Source organism: Mugil cephalus, chromosome 15, assembly GCF_022458985.1.
Source record: "Mugil cephalus isolate CIBA_MC_2020 chromosome 15, CIBA_Mcephalus_1.1, whole genome shotgun sequence".
Taxonomy (NCBI): Eukaryota; Metazoa; Chordata; class Actinopteri; order Mugiliformes; family Mugilidae; genus Mugil; species Mugil cephalus.
In genome coordinates this window covers 25156045-25171111 of record NC_061784.1, presented here as the reverse complement: position 1 = coordinate 25171111, position 15067 = coordinate 25156045, and the positions used below count along the sequence as shown (strand labels likewise).

At 49.7% G+C, this 15067-nt stretch overlaps 2 protein-coding genes across 2 annotated transcripts in view; both read right to left on the bottom strand.

The window, feature by feature from the left end:
• Positions 1-339: 339 nt before the first annotated feature.
• Positions 340-1902, bottom strand: ndufa2 (NADH:ubiquinone oxidoreductase subunit A2). Its single transcript, XM_047607690.1, has 3 exons — positions 1738-1902; positions 675-781; positions 340-538 (listed from the first exon to the last, which is right to left on the bottom strand). The coding sequence occupies exons 1-3, from the start codon at positions 1839-1841 to the stop codon at positions 447-449; spliced, it is 303 nt and encodes a 100-aa protein (XP_047463646.1). The 5' UTR covers positions 1842-1902; the 3' UTR covers positions 340-446.
• Positions 1903-2876: 974 nt separating this feature from the next.
• adamts2a (ADAM metallopeptidase with thrombospondin type 1 motif, 2a) overlaps positions 2877-15067 on the bottom strand; it is a 13489-nt gene continuing 1298 nt past the window's right edge. Inside the window, exons 2-26 of the mRNA XM_047607693.1 lie at positions 14790-15067; positions 14142-14223; positions 13806-13889; positions 11268-11455; positions 10879-10962; positions 10719-10802; positions 10465-10618; positions 9784-9889; positions 9163-9306; positions 8725-8857; positions 7600-7713; positions 7136-7281; positions 6969-7058; positions 6746-6828; positions 6467-6600; positions 6102-6225; positions 5892-5972; positions 5639-5799; positions 5401-5560; positions 5191-5323; positions 4642-4849; positions 4441-4570; positions 4290-4364; positions 4056-4212; positions 2877-3975 (exon numbers count right to left, since the gene is read on the bottom strand). The exon at positions 14790-15067 is cut by the window's right edge and continues 153 nt beyond it. Of these exons, the coding sequence (XP_047463649.1) occupies positions 3384-3975; positions 4056-4212; positions 4290-4364; positions 4441-4570; positions 4642-4849; positions 5191-5323; positions 5401-5560; positions 5639-5799; positions 5892-5972; positions 6102-6225; positions 6467-6600; positions 6746-6828; positions 6969-7058; positions 7136-7281; positions 7600-7713; positions 8725-8857; positions 9163-9306; positions 9784-9889; positions 10465-10618; positions 10719-10802; positions 10879-10962; positions 11268-11455; positions 13806-13889; positions 14142-14223; positions 14790-15067 (3725 nt within the window). The 3' untranslated portion in view covers positions 2877-3383. The remainder of the gene's footprint in view (positions 3976-4055; positions 4213-4289; positions 4365-4440; positions 4571-4641; positions 4850-5190; positions 5324-5400; positions 5561-5638; positions 5800-5891; positions 5973-6101; positions 6226-6466; positions 6601-6745; positions 6829-6968; positions 7059-7135; positions 7282-7599; positions 7714-8724; positions 8858-9162; positions 9307-9783; positions 9890-10464; positions 10619-10718; positions 10803-10878; positions 10963-11267; positions 11456-13805; positions 13890-14141; positions 14224-14789) is intronic.

The following is a 15067-nucleotide window of genomic DNA, read 5'->3' as shown; positions in this document are numbered from 1 at the left end:
TCATTCTTTTTACTTATGATTTTTTATTTTGTGTGTAACTAACTCCTAACTACTGAGTCATTTCCCCTGTGAATCATTAAAGTCTATCTCAGTCTCAGTTTTAAAGTCACTGTGTTTATTTTGCATCAATCTAATGTTTGGAGTTTGGGGCTTTTTTCACATCTGTCTTGGATCTGACCGAGATTATCTAAATTATTGACTTGACTACATTATAAATGTTTAGTGTTGTGTGTAAATGTTTACTACTAATAATGTCCCATTATACGTATTATCTCAGCCATGACACTTCATTTAGAAACATTAGGATCATCATCAGAGAAACATAAACCAGCAGAGAGCAACACTTTAATTCATTTAATAAACACATTTACACACAGAAACTGACTGAAGGGCTCAGGTGAGTCAGTCCTGGACTGAACCACTGCCAGCAGGTGGGGGTGGGGGGGTCAAGGTTTGGACTGAGCCAGAGTCTGCAGAGCTTTAGTCACCTGGTCGGCCGACATGTTGTCCACAGAGACGCTGCTCTCTTTACCGAAATCTGAAGAAACACACGGTTTATTAATGAGGATCAGCTTAAACCAGGTTAAACCATCATCATGGTGGACGTGGGAACCAAAATGGAGGACAGTTTCTTTCAGGTGAACGTCATGGGGGCTAGAGGGGCCACATCTCACCGTATCGGGCCCAGAGCCGGGCCTGGACTCCAGAACACTCTCGGATCAGGAAGGGGAAGTCTGGGTTGGACTTCTTCAGGGCCACATAGTTCTGCTCCACGAAGTCTCTGAAACACACACACACACACGCACACATACACACACGCACACGCACACAAACACACACACAGAGACGCAGACACATGCAGACACACACACACGCGCACACGCACACACACAGACACACACAGACACACACGCACACACAAGCACACAAACACACACACACACATAAACACACACACACACACAGACACACACGCACACACACAGACACACATAAACACACACACACACACAGACACACACGCACACACACACAGACACAGACACACAGACACACACACGCACACACACGCACGCACACACACACACACGCACACACACGCACGCACACGCACACACGCGCGCGCGCACACACACACGCACACACACACGGGTCAGGACTCGATGACCTCTGACCTCTGACCCTGGTTGTTAGCCCCGCTCTTTCTCTGATGCTAACTAACTGCTAACAGGTCATACAGGTGTTAGCAGCAGTTAGCTGTTAGCTGTTAGCTCAGTTCCTGGGGACAGTCCCGGTTGGGGATGATCTGTCCCCGGATAAAAATGTCCCTGAGAATGTCCCCGATGTTAATGTGTCATGAAGGAGAAAATTAATGCTGCGCACAGACTAGAACAACAGTTATTACGGTAGCCGGATAGAGAGCACTAGCGAGCATATTGCGCACACACTACAGTTATTACGGTAACCGGTGGCACTGTTGTTGACATTACAGACATATGAGTTTAAATATGTTTAAAAAAACAAAACAAAACGCAATTATCTGTAATAATCTTGATAACGTTTCATTCTTGTTTCATCTCCGAGCTGTAAACGTCCGCGGATTTAATGAACCTGGTCAATACTGTTAGCGATTAGCTATTAGCCGTTAGCTGTTAGCTGTCCTCCGTCCCTCTGGACTGTCTGGATAACCAGTCCAGGCTGGTCCCCCCCCGCCCAGGACGCCGGATCGGAGCTCACCTGGCCCCCTGACTGGCCGCGGAGGTCTGGCAGAGGTGAAGCCGGATCTCTCGGAGGTTTTTACTCAGACCGGAGCCCAGAGCTCTCACTGCGGCGGCCGCCATCTTGGATCGTGTCAAGGACGAACACAGGGTTTTACAGCCCCGAGTTTATCCTGACAGGCACAGCCTCCACCAGTAAACCCTGAGTTTATCCTGACAGGCACAGCCTCCACCAGTAAACCCTGAGTTTATCCTGACAGGCACAGCCTCCACTAATAAACCCTGAGTTTATCCTGACAGGCACAGCCTCCACTAATAAACCCTGAGTTTATCCTGACAGGCACAGCCTCCACTAATAAACCCTGAGTTTATCCTGACAGGCACAGTCTCCACTGATAAACCCTGAGTTTATCCTGACAATGAGTAGCATGGATGGAAATTAATCTAACTATCAGCATGTGAACACTGAGACATTTTAAAGTAGACCTACTATTTATTTCTCTTCAGTCTCATAGATCAGATTCTAGGATTCAGTCTGTGGATGTGACTCCGTTCTATGGATCAATGACATGATGCCTCATACGTAGGCAGGCGGGTTCTGGTTTACACAGTGATGAAAGTAACATTCACGTTGCCATGGTTACTGTCTGTGCCCCCATTGGTCAAATGTAAAGTCTTCATGGACGTAGTCACACCGTCCATTATCAGTCCTGGTCTGGTCTCTACAGTCCAGGTTGGAGTCCAGGTCCTGGTCCCATTAAAGACAAAAACTCACCAGAAGAGGAGCTGAAATCATTCATCCTGAAATGATCCTGAATGAGTGACGTCTGTTCATAATGAGCCTTTAAAAGGTTCTGGACCTGGAGCTGAGAACCACAGTAAACTAGAACCAGCTGTTCCTGGTTCTGGTCCAGTGGTAGGTAGAGATCCATCAGAGACAGCAGCTGATACAATATTCTACTGACCACATGGTGGCGCTGCTGCTTATTTACACAAACTGAGATCAGATCTCAAGGGCTGGATGGGGACGAATTAATGGAGACACATTTAATTAATCAACAACAGGTAGATGGACCAGGTGAGACCAGGTGAGACCAGGTGAACCTGACATCAAAGACTGGATCAGAGGTTTGATCCAGATGTTAATGACTCAGCAGCTGGATGAGACTTTGCTTTATTCAGAGATTATTTGGTGCAGACATCATGAAAGAGTTCATGGCTTCAGATCACAGGTGTCAAACATACGGCCTGCGGGCCAGAGGAGGCCCCCCCGAGGGTCTAATCTGGTCCCGGGATGAGTGCAAAAATTACATGGAAGACATTAAGTGTTATACCTCAGGTTCACACAGTTTAGGTTAGTTTTAGAGTTGTGGACAGAACACGACACTGAGACCTGGAACTAAACAGAAACTAAACTTCTTTCTCTTTAGAAACGTCCAGTTGTTCATTGGATCATTTCTAATCGTTCAGTTTATTAAATGGAGACAATTCCTGACACAAAGGAAACATCTGGAGGTGTTGTTACTTATAGGTTGTTATTCTGTTGTGTTACTGGTCCGACCCCCTGACATCAAACTGGTCTGAATGAGACCGACCCCCTGGTTTAGATGTTTAGGGCGTTTCATCAGTCTGGTTCTAGTGGTTCTGGTTCTGAGTCCCTGGGTCTCAGTCTTTGTCAGTCCGCCTCGGCCTCCTCAGGAGATCCTGCCGTCGCTTCTCATTCAGAAGCTGCTGGATCCGTTTGTTTTGTGTTCGCTCGCGGAACGGAGGCATCCGCGGCACAAAGTAGTTCTGGTGGCCTCTGGTGGCGTCGGCGTCCAGACCCACCACCCGGTACGAGACCTCGTCCACAGAATTGTTCTCCTTCTTCGACAGCGGGACTAGCGTCAAAGGAGACACCGCTGGTCCCACTTCCGTCTGATTGGCTGGACTCTGGAGGCTCCACCCCCCTGGCGTCGTGGTGGTGAAGACATCAGCTGGCGTCCAGCTCTGGGTGCCACTATCAGCGGTTACCATGGGAACAGCAGCAGGGGGGATGGTGGGAGGAGTCTCTGGAGGCGTGGCCGTGGAGACGTCACTTTCATAGGAGAAGTAGTCGTCGTAATCCACGTACACAAAGTCGGGACTAGCCCTGGTGGTCGGGGGCGGAGTCACAGTGAACCGGGGAGGTGGCGTGCTGATGATGTCATCCATCGCATCACCGCTGCTGTCGGACCAGGTGGAGAACGACGACGTCTCCGGGGCCGAGGTCAACGGACTGAGAGACGAAGACGGACGTCAAGACATTCAGACGGTTTTAATCCGAACGAACGAGATCCTGTTCACGTCACAACTCACCTGCTGCTGACGGTAGTCATGACGACACTGGAGGAACTGGAGGAGTTTACCTCACTGCAGGACCTGCAACACATCTGCCAGTATCCGGGGATGGAGCAGTACCGACTCAACACCTCCATCCGACAGAATACAGAGCGATCACCACGGCAACGCTGCTCTGGAGGAGGAACAGGATCAGAAGATGAAGAGGAAGAAGAGCGAGGAGATAAATAAGAAGGAAGAGGAGGGTTTTACTGGACGAGATCTTTGGAGCTGGGAAGTCTGGGTTGGACCTGGACAGCCACAGGATGATGGCGTTCTTCTGGTCGCCTGCAGAGGGAGACAAAGAGTCAGTGACAACCTGACTACAGCTCCCAGAATCCCTCCTGTGTGGTGCAGCTCCTACCGTTGCAGGGCGGGGCCTGGCAGATGCGCATCGTGACGGGTTGAGCCTTGCTGCAGTTTCCAGCAGATCCTTCGGGACTCGAACACACAACATGTCGTTCCTGGGTCCCGTTTCCACAAGAGACTGAACACTGAAGAGACACAGAGCGGACTGGTGAGACCAGGACCTGGTTCGGCGTCGATGGGTCAGAATTGTTCGTACCGGGGTCCAGGGCCCGGTTCTCCAGAACGAGGGGCAGGGGAAGCGGTTGCAGGTTCGCTTAGCATCTGGTTTGTGGTCGGTGCAGAGCTTGGTGTTAACGGAGCGCTGCTGCCCCCTGCTGGACTCCTGCTGGCAGCTCACCCACCGCCGCTGCCACCCGGTCTGACCACAGGAGGCGCTGCAGTCCCCCCAGTCTCCACTCACCCATCTGAGGACAGAGGTCTCAGGTAAACCAAAGCTGATCCAGTTAACAACTCTATAGTGTTACCACGGTGACCTATAGTACCTGTAGTACCTGTAGCCTGTGTTACCACGGTGACCTGAAGTACCTGAAGTACCCGTAGTACCTGTAGTACCTGTAGCCTGTGTTACCACGGTGACCTGAAGTACCTGTAGTACCCGTAGTACCTGTAGTCTGTGTTACCACGGTGACCTATAATACCTGTGTTACCACGGTGACCTTTGTGGGGTGTTACCGTGGTGACGTGTGATGTGTTACCGTGGTGACCTCTGTGGTGCGTTACCATGGAGACCTGTGCGGTGTGTTACCGTGGCGACCTGCAGGCCTCCGTGTTGCAGGTGCGACTTATGGCTCTGGGTTTGTTGATGCTGGAGCAGAACGTCCTCGGAACCATTTTCCCGTCGGCCTTCCTCCTGCAGCCAAACCTGGTGTACTGTCTCCCTGGCAACCAGAGACACCGTTAGCAACGGCCTGGTGGTTGCTGTGGTAACCGGGGGCCAGGCTGAGCCGGGACGTACCTCCTCCACAGGGCTTGGAGCAGTGAGACCACTTCTTCAGTGCCCACTCATAGAACACGGCCTCCTCCTGGACCAGGTTGGACTCCAGCTCAGACCTCAAGCCGTCCTGGATGATGTACCTGTAGGACACCGTCACCTTGGAGTCGCCATGGGAACGGACCTGAGGGACAGACGGGAGGTAGATCTGGTTCAGTTCTGGGTCATATCTGGGTCAGTTCTGGTTCAGGTCTGGACTGACCAAGAGCTGGACTCGGTACTTCAGGGGTCCTGTGGTCTGGATGGACTCCTCCCCCTCGTTGCTGTACTCCCAGGCCACGCCCCCCTCCACCACCAGTCTGGACTCTGACGTCTGGTCCTGGTCGTTGAGGAAGATCTGACCAGTCTCCTGGTTCTTCAGGGCTACAGGAAACAGAACAAGGATCAGGACCAGCTCCGCCTCCTCCTACTCTTACCCCTCCTCCTCCTCCTGCTCCTCCTCCTCCTCCTCGTACCCAGGACGTGAGGACTCCTCTTGAACTCCTGGAAGAGGAGGTGACGAGCGCCTTTGGGGATCTCCAGGATCTTCAGGTAACCTGGAGACATCAATCAGTCAATTAATGATTTATCTAATTAACCAATTAACCCATTAACAAATTAACTCATTAACTAATTAACTCATTAACTCATTAACTCGTTAACTCATTAACTCGTTAACTAATCACCTTGTTTCTTCACGCTCCGGGTGAAGTTTCCTTTAACCACTTTACAGCTGGAGTTGTCTCCTCCACAGACTCCACATCTGTCCTCCTGCTGGTCTGAAGCGATCTGTCCATCACAGCCCACGTGCTGCAGGACACAGACAGAGGACAGGGACAAAGAAAGAGGACAGAGGACAGAGACAGGAATAGAGGACAGGGACAGAGGATAGGGACAGGGACAGAGGACAGGGATAGAGGACAGGCACAGAGACAGAGACAGAGACAGAGGACAGGGACAGAGGACAGAGGACAGAGACAGAGACATTCAGGGACTCCTCAGTAAAGATGTTGGACCCGTTCAGGACATGAGGACAGATCTGAATAAAGACCTCACAGTCTCCTCGGACACAGACGCTGTAGGCGTCGCCATAGGAACACAACGTCCCATCATGCACCAGTCTGTCCATGAAAACCACGGAGGACGTCTCCTTGGACTGACAGTAGAGATGACAGCGCTGGTCCACTGGAGACACAGGAGGACAAGGAGGACACTTAAGGTGGGACATTATTCTGTAGGACCAGGACCGGGACCGGAAATTAATCATCAACATCATCATCAGACCCAGACCTGGTCCCAGACCTGGTCCCAGGGTTAAAGGGGGTCTTACGGTCTGGATGCTGGTAGGGAAGCCAGTGATGTTTCATTCCTTCATGTTCCAAGACCTGGTTCCAGGCTTTACACTGGTCCTCCCTGGAACACAACCAGAACCGGGTCAGTGAAGAACTGGTCCAACCCAAACCCTTCTGATCCAGATTCACACCATATAAACCTAGACCTCCTGAATCTAGCCTCAGACTGGTTTTAGACCCGGTCCAGGTCCAGGATCAGACCTGAAATCCGTCATGGGGGGGCAGTCTCCGTGGCTGCAGAGCTGGAACTCGAAGCTGTTTCCAAAGCAGGTGCGCCCCCCGTTGGCCGGTCTGAGAACGACAACGACAGAGCTGATTGGTCTGTGACATCCCTGATGACATCACTGGTGATGTCACTGGTGACTCACTCCGGGTTGTCACAGCGTCTGGTCCGAAATCTGACTCCGCCCCCACAGGTCCTGGAGCACGCTCCGTAGGAACTCCACGCCCCCCAGCCGCCATCTTGTCTCAGGAGGTCAGGGGTCAACGTCATGCAGAATCCTTTAAAACAGTTCTGATAATAATAATAAAATTAAAGAAAGGTTAGCCTAGCTTAGCATGGAGACGGGAAGTTGAGAGACAGATGTTCACTTCCTGTATCTGTTCAAACTAAAATTAATTCCATCAGCGATCAGGTGTTAGCCTGTCTAGCTAAGCTACATGCTAGTAGCCCCCTAGCTAAGCTAGTAGCCTCCTAGCTAAGCTAACAAAAAGGGACAACAGAGCTGGGCACACTGCTCCGTTAGCTAAGCTAACTAATGTTTCCCTGTGTTTCCACTGTTGATGCTACGCTAAGACGGCCTGTGGCCTTTGAACCCGGTAGTGACCTCACCTTCCCGGGGCCACACGGGGTCCCGTCCAGGGGGGGGCCTTTCTTGGTCTTACAGTAGAACGGGTTCGGGTAGTCGCTGCACCACAGCTGTTTGCAGGGGTCAGAGGTCGCGTACTGAAGACAGACAGAGAATCAAACTACAGACCTGAAGCAGAGATCAACAGAGTTAGGAGCCCCCCCCCCCCCCCCCCCCCCCATTAACCCCCCCCCACCCCGCCCCCAGCTCCTGTTCAGTGATTTTAGGGATTTAATAATTTTTATTTGTCTCATTGTGCAGCACTGTGGACAAGGAGGAGGAGGAGGAGGAGGGGGAGGAGGAGGAGGAGGTGGAGGAGGAGGAGGGGGAGGAGGAGAAGGAGGAGGAGGAGGAGGAGCTGAGAGTTGCTGGTGTTTTGGTGACGTGTCCAGATGTGCGAGCCAGCAGCCACATCTGCTCAGGCCGTTAACTCAGAGGTGACGTTCTTTTCTTTCCTTCTGGATCTGATTAAAGTTCCTCCTGCTCCTCCAACACATTTATTTTCCTTCAGATTTGAGGAGGAGAAACTTTTCTCTAAAAACATCCTGAACTCTCGTCTGACGTCAGCGTCTCGATGACACTTTTATTTGTTGCCCTTAAACTTGAAGGAATTTGGCTCCTATCTCTTCTGGGATCTTTCCCTCATGTCTCTGTTTGTGGACATGTCGTCTTCTACTGTCTTCTCATGTCTTCTTATGTCCTCACATGTCAGGTCTGGTCAGGTCTGGTCTGGTCTGGTCTGGGCGGGGGCTACATGTCTAAGATCCTCACCAATGAAGTTTCCAGCAGAACACTGAATGTCACCAGATGGTTTCAATGTTATTTACTTCTCCTGTCAGTGGTCATAATGTTGTGGCGTGTACACACACATGTTTACTGCAATGGTTACCGTAGTTACTGTAGGACGACAGGACGGGAGGATGGTGGGACAGTAGGACGACTCCAGGAGTTTATTGTTTCTAATGTTTTAAATATTCAGATGTTTCTAATGTTTTAAATATTCTGATGTTTTAAATATTCTGATGTTTTAAATATTCTGATGTTTCTAGTGTTTCTAAAGTTTCAGATGTTTTAATGTTTCTACTCAGATGTTGCATTAAAGGACTCACCGCCGTGCACAGACTGTATCCGGGGCCGAAGTCGAAGCGACACTGCTGGTCCATGGAGTAGTGGAAACCCGGGAGCTGAGGCTGAGCCGGCCAGTCGTGGTTGAAGGGGTCGTCACGGAGACAGTCGTAGGAGCTGCACACAGAAACATGGATGAATCCAGAGGTCCAGGAGGGGACGATCCGTCTCTCAGGCTTCTACCCACGGGACAAAACCCGTATTTCTTTGGAAAACAGACACAGACTGTTGTAAAAGGTTCTGCAGCAGAAATGATATCTAGGACCTTCAAGGTGAACAGTACTTTGTTTCTGTCTTCGTTGGGATGTTGAGGGTGATATTTCATAGTTGTATGTATGTAGGTTTCCAGGAGCCAGTTGGACCAGGTGGTCCACCAGGCTGAAGGTCCCAGACATCACTGACGGTCCTGGATATGGACTCACTGCAGGTACTTGTGGAGCTCCATCCAGCTGCACCGGGACCAGTGGTACCGATGGAAGGTGGCCTGAACCCGCGGCGACATGATGCTGCCCAGCGGTACGTCGTCAGCGCAGTTATTGGCCTCTCCGTCATGCTCCATACCCAACCTGAAGACAGGAGGACAGGAGGACATATCATGAAGACAAACATCTTCCACACTTCAGCTACAGCGTCGACATGAGGCCTCCAAACATTCCTTATTAAATTCTTCAAAATGTTTTAATTTAAACTTTCTACATTCAGTTAGCTGCTTATTAGCATGCTAACTGTTAGCCAGAGTGGTTCCTAGATGCTGACAGTGACTTAACAGCGGCGTTAGCGCCTGATTATTTTGTTGACATGACTTCACGACTTCACATGCCCCAACCATAGACGGTAGAGCCAAGATGGCCGCCCTGTCTATTCCTCCTACTAACGTTTAAATCCTGATGCTAACTCAGCTAACATAGCTAGCTGGCTAAGTTAGTTGACTAGCTAGTTGGTGGGGCCTATATGAACTATACTGCAGCCAGTCACCAGGGGGCGGGGCTTTGACTTGTAACATCTTGTAAAGTTTGAGTTTAGTTTTTGTGTGTTTGTCTCACACGTGTCCGGTTTCATGTGCAGCTACAAAGGCCGAAGAAAATCCGTCCTCCAAGACCAAGACACAGCTTCGATGGAGGTGACACATTCCTGTGACTGGAGCATAGCCTGGGAATCACAATCACAATCACAATCAGAAGAATCAGAACGAGAACAATCAGAAGAATCAGAATGTGTCACTGCACAGCAGCACTATGGAATTAAAATAATGAACCCCCATAGGAACCAGGAACCATATGTGGTAACGTGGTTCCTGGTTCTTCTCAGTGAGGTTTATTGTCATGTGGTTTTCATTGATCCAATCAGTGAAGATCCAGGTCTGATCAGGGTCTAATGTGGTCTACAAGGTCCCCCTCTGAACTGGTTTATTAGGAACCATGAAGAAGAACAAGTGTCCTAATGTTTCTGATGTGATGATGTTGACAAGTGTCTGAATCAGCTCATCTCTAGGTGTAGTTGTGGTGTCAGAGGTCAGGGTCATGTGACGGGGGTCCAGGGTCTAGTGACGGGGGTCCAGGGTCTACTCTAGGTGTAGTTGTGGTGTCAGAGGTCAGGGTCATGTGACGGGGGTCCAGGGTCTAGTGACGGGGGTCCAGGGTCTACTCTAGGTGTAGTTGTGGTGTCAGAGGTCAGGGCCTAGTGACGGGGGTCCAGGGTCTAGTGACGGGGGTCCAGGGTCGTACCCTGCATGCCGGACGGCCCGAACTCCTGCCTGGTCAGGTAGATGGTGTGGTCGTGGTGCTGGGCGTGGCTCTGGTCCCGCTGCTGCAGGTACGACCATCCACACACGTTCTCCAGACTCTTCTGGGGGTTCCCCACAGAGATCAGCTCCTGGGACTGAACCACGGACCCACAATTACTCTCTCATTCATACAACGTTTCCCTGGACTGGTCGAGACCAGCTGAATCAAGGCCGGACGGGTCCAGGTCTTCGTACCTTAGCTGGAGACAACATGATGATTTTGACCAGGACCACGTTGATGTTGGCTCCCAGAGAATGATCCTGATAGATCTCATTGACCTGGAACAGAAAAACAAAAGAAACCTGGTTCCAGCCCTGGACCATGTTAGACCTGATCCTGTTTCTGTTGACTTACTATGTTCATCAGTGTCAGCAGATATTTCTGGATATGGTCTCGACCGTGGAAAAGAAGAACCGAGTAGTCCACCGCTAACAAGACCTGGACCAGAGATCAGAGGAAAGAACATCAAAGGATAGCGGCTCATTAACATAATCATTTACGGTTTATTAACATGAATGTTCAACAGCTCATTAACATAAATGTTCAACAGCTCATTAACATGACCATTTAACGGCTAATTAACATGAATGTTCAACAGCTCATTAACATAAACATTTAACAGCTAATTAACATGAATGTTCAACAGCTCATTAACATAAACATTTAACAGCTAATTAACATAAATGTTCAACAGCTCATTAAATATTTAAAGTGTCATTAACATATTAATCAGTTCATGGAACCTCAATGTTGAAGAGTTCTGCCCCCTCGATGTAGCGCCGTCTCCGAGCAGAACCGGATTCCACTCTCTGTTTCCGGTTCTTGTTCTTGTTCCGGTTCTGGCTCTGGTTCTGGTTCCGGTTCTGGTTCTGGTTCAGGTTCAGGTTCAGGTTCAGGTTCAGGTTCAGGTTCAGGGACCCGAGGAGAGGACCTGCAGACAAACAACAAACTCATTTAAATGCAACTCTTCTTCTATTGTCTCTAAACCTGAGGAGGTTTCTTCTTCGTGGTTTTTGTTGGACGGATCCGTGTTGATTTCATGTGTTCATGTGTCCATATATTAATGTGTCCATATATTAATGTGTTCATATATTAATGTGTTCATATATTAATGTGTCCATATATTAATGTGTTCATATATTAATGTGTTCATATATTAATGTGTCCATATATTAATGTGTTCATATATTAATGTGTCCATATATTAATGTGTTCAGGTGAAGGTGATGTGAGGTCAGACTCGGTTCATATTTGTCAGAGTTAGCAGAGTGAGGAAATCTGTGTTTTCTGTCTTCATCATCGTCTTCATCGTCTTCATCGTCTTCCTGGTCTGAAGCTGATCCAGACTGGAGAGCTCCTGTTCTCTCTGATGAATGAATGAATTCATGCTGCAGCTTTAACTGTCTTTAGACCGGTTCTGGGGAAGTTCCTGATCTGGGTCCGGTCTCCAGAGTCTCTGCCCTAAAACGTGAACTCTGTGTCTTTATCAAACATCTGCTTCACATCAACGCCTGATGGCGTCTCCGACCAGAGACAAACACCAGGATCCAGGAGCTGGACTACCAGAGACAGTCTCAAACCTCCCCAAACCTCCCCCTAACCCTCCCACCCTCCACCTCCCAAACCTCCCCCTAACCCTCCCCCCTCCACCTCCCAAACCTCCCCCTAACCCTGAACCTCGACCCTCCTGAAACCTCCAGAAACCTCCCCTCCTCCATCCCTCCCTCCCTAAACCTCCCTCCCTAAACCTCCATCCCTCCCTCCCTAAACCTCCCCCCTTCCTCCCTCCCTCCTTAAACCTCCCCCCTCCTACGCCTGGATCCTCTGACTGCCACGTTTCTGTGTGTGAACTCCCGTGTTGCTATCTCTGCGAGGACCAGTTTGAGTTTCAGACCATCAGAGTGAAGACATTTCAGCCGGTCTGAGGGGTCCGGGTTCAGGGTCCAGGTTCAGGGGTGGTGTTAAGTCTTGGGGGGTGGGGTGGGGTGCTTTATGTCCATGGGCGTCCTCACAGAGATATACTTCCTAACGTGTGTGAAGCTCCGTCGGTGCTGCCAAGTCTCCTGGAACCAGTCGCCTGTTTCCACTTGTTTCTCTCTGCAGATTCTCTGGATCTGGATCGAAGTCTGAACGGCTCCATAAATATCAGAGGGAACGTGGAGATTCAACTAGAACCTCAGAAATATCAGAGGGAACGTGGAGATTCAGCTAGAACCTCAGAAATATCAGAGGGAACGTTGAGATTCAACTAGAACCTCAGGAATATCAGAGGGAACGTTGAACTAGAGAGAATCAGATAAATGAGTTCTAGAGAACAGGAACCGTTGTTCCTTAAAGAACTCCAGGGACCAGTAACTGACCTGAGTCCATACGAGGAGTCGGTACCTGAGGGTTCCCTGTGTTTTACTGTCACAGTCATTCAGTGTGTTCACATTCAGCTTCATGGAGCTTTGATCAGATCCAACTTTCTGAAAGAGGACGTCACTGAGGGGACATGAGGTTTTGGTCCATTTGGATCATTTTAAATAAAATCTAATAGTTGTCTGCTTTGCTGCACCTCCCACAAGACCATCCGGTCAGAGTGAATTTGGAGAGTTATTCTTGTCTGTGTCAGTGCCCAATATAGCTGAAGTTAAGTGTCTAATTAGCCAGCTAATGAATTAGCCTTGTGCTAGCCTTCCAGCGAGGCTCCGGGCTGTGAGCCAGGCTAACGGGAGACTATCTATCAAACCACCACCCAAGTCAGAACGTAAATAATAATTAATAATACTTTTAAGTGAAGTGTGTCATTTGGGAAACATTAATCCATCACATAAAATACGAAACATTAATGTCTCGTTCACGTTACTTTTTCCATACGACCAATGCTACGGTAAAATATGGAAAAAAATGTTATATGACAGTATGGATTCATACATGACATTACTCTAGATGTTGAAACGAGGTTTATATGTTAGTAGTTTAAGTTAGACGGTAAAATAAGATCAAGGAACCAAAATGTGAATATGCGTAATAATATTCATATAACACATACATTATTTTACACGTCTGTTTGTCTGTGTAAAACTCAGGTGATACAGATGTTCTACATGAGATGAAGAACTGGACTATCAGGACCCTGATCCTGATCCTGATCCTGACCCTGATCCTGACCCTGATCCTGATCCTGATCCTGATCCTGACCCTGTCCAGGGTTGATCCCGCCTCTCACCCCATGAGGTTCAGGTTTTGGTTCAGGTTCTGGATCCTAGTGTCTAGAGTCATGTGATCATTGTTCTCACCTCGGAGGAAGTCGTCTTCAGTTTGATTGACAGTTTCCTGATTCCTGATGACGGCCGAGGAGCGATAAACGATGTGCTGCTGCCCTCCTCCTCCTCCTCCTCCACCACGACCTCCTCCTCCTCCTCCTCCTCCTCCTCCTCCTCCTCCTCCTCCTCCACCTCCACCTCCACCACGTCCTTCTCCTCCACCTCCTCTCCTCCTCCTCTTCTTCTTTCTCCTCCTCCTCCTCCACCTCCACCTCCACCACGTCCTTCTCCTCCACCTCCTCCTCCTCCTCCTCTTCTTCTTCTCCTCCTCCTCCTCCTCCTCTCCTCCTCCTCCACCTCCTCCTCCACCTCCTCCTCCTCCTCCTGCTGGCCTCCATCGATCCAGTGGTTCAATGAAAAACTCCTCCTCTCTGGTCCGGATCACTCCTGCCTGGAGACAAGATCAACATTCAGAATCAGATGTTCTTCATCCTTTCATTCTAACTGATTCAGATCCAGATGTTCTTCATCCTTTCATTCTCACTGATTCTCTGTAGAACCTGAGGAACAGAACCAACGTGCTGCTCTAGGACCTGGTCTCAAAAATGTTCCTCTGCTTCTTATTTATTTTTTCCCATGCTCTTTGAACGCCTCTGTTCTTTCCTCCACATCTGGTTTAACTCAGGCTCCGCCCACGATGGACCTCCACCAGACACATCTGTTCCTAAAGACCAATCAGAGACCAGATGTCCTCCTCCACCTGAGTTGATTAATTAAAACGTGTCTCCAGCAGCGCCACCATGTGGTCAGTAGAATATTGTGTCAGCTGCTGCTAATGGATCTCTACCTACCACTGGACCAGGGTTAGAGTTAGAGGGAAGGAAGGAAGGAAGGAAGGAAGGAAGGAAGGAAGGAAGGAAGGAAGGAAGGTAATGGATGACAGGAGTAATCAGATTACTCAGACGAGGTGTAGTCAGGTGTAACACTTAGCGTAGCCGCCGTAGCTAACCAACCTACCAGTCCATCACAGTTGCTGATGGCGACCGCCGTGTCCTCCATGTTGGACACTGTCCCCGTGTAGAAGCAGTCTGTGTCTCCTATTGGCTGGAAGTGTCCTGACTCCTCCCACTCCATGGTGGCGGTGGGTGCAACCAGGTGAGTGTTGGGGCGGAGCCTCAGGTGGAGGTCCCGCCCAAACACTGTGACGTTATAGAAGAGCTCCGCCCCTTCAGTCCAATGACTCCGCCCCCTCCCTCCGTTGTTGGATGATGTGGGCGGGGCCTGGTGTAAAATCT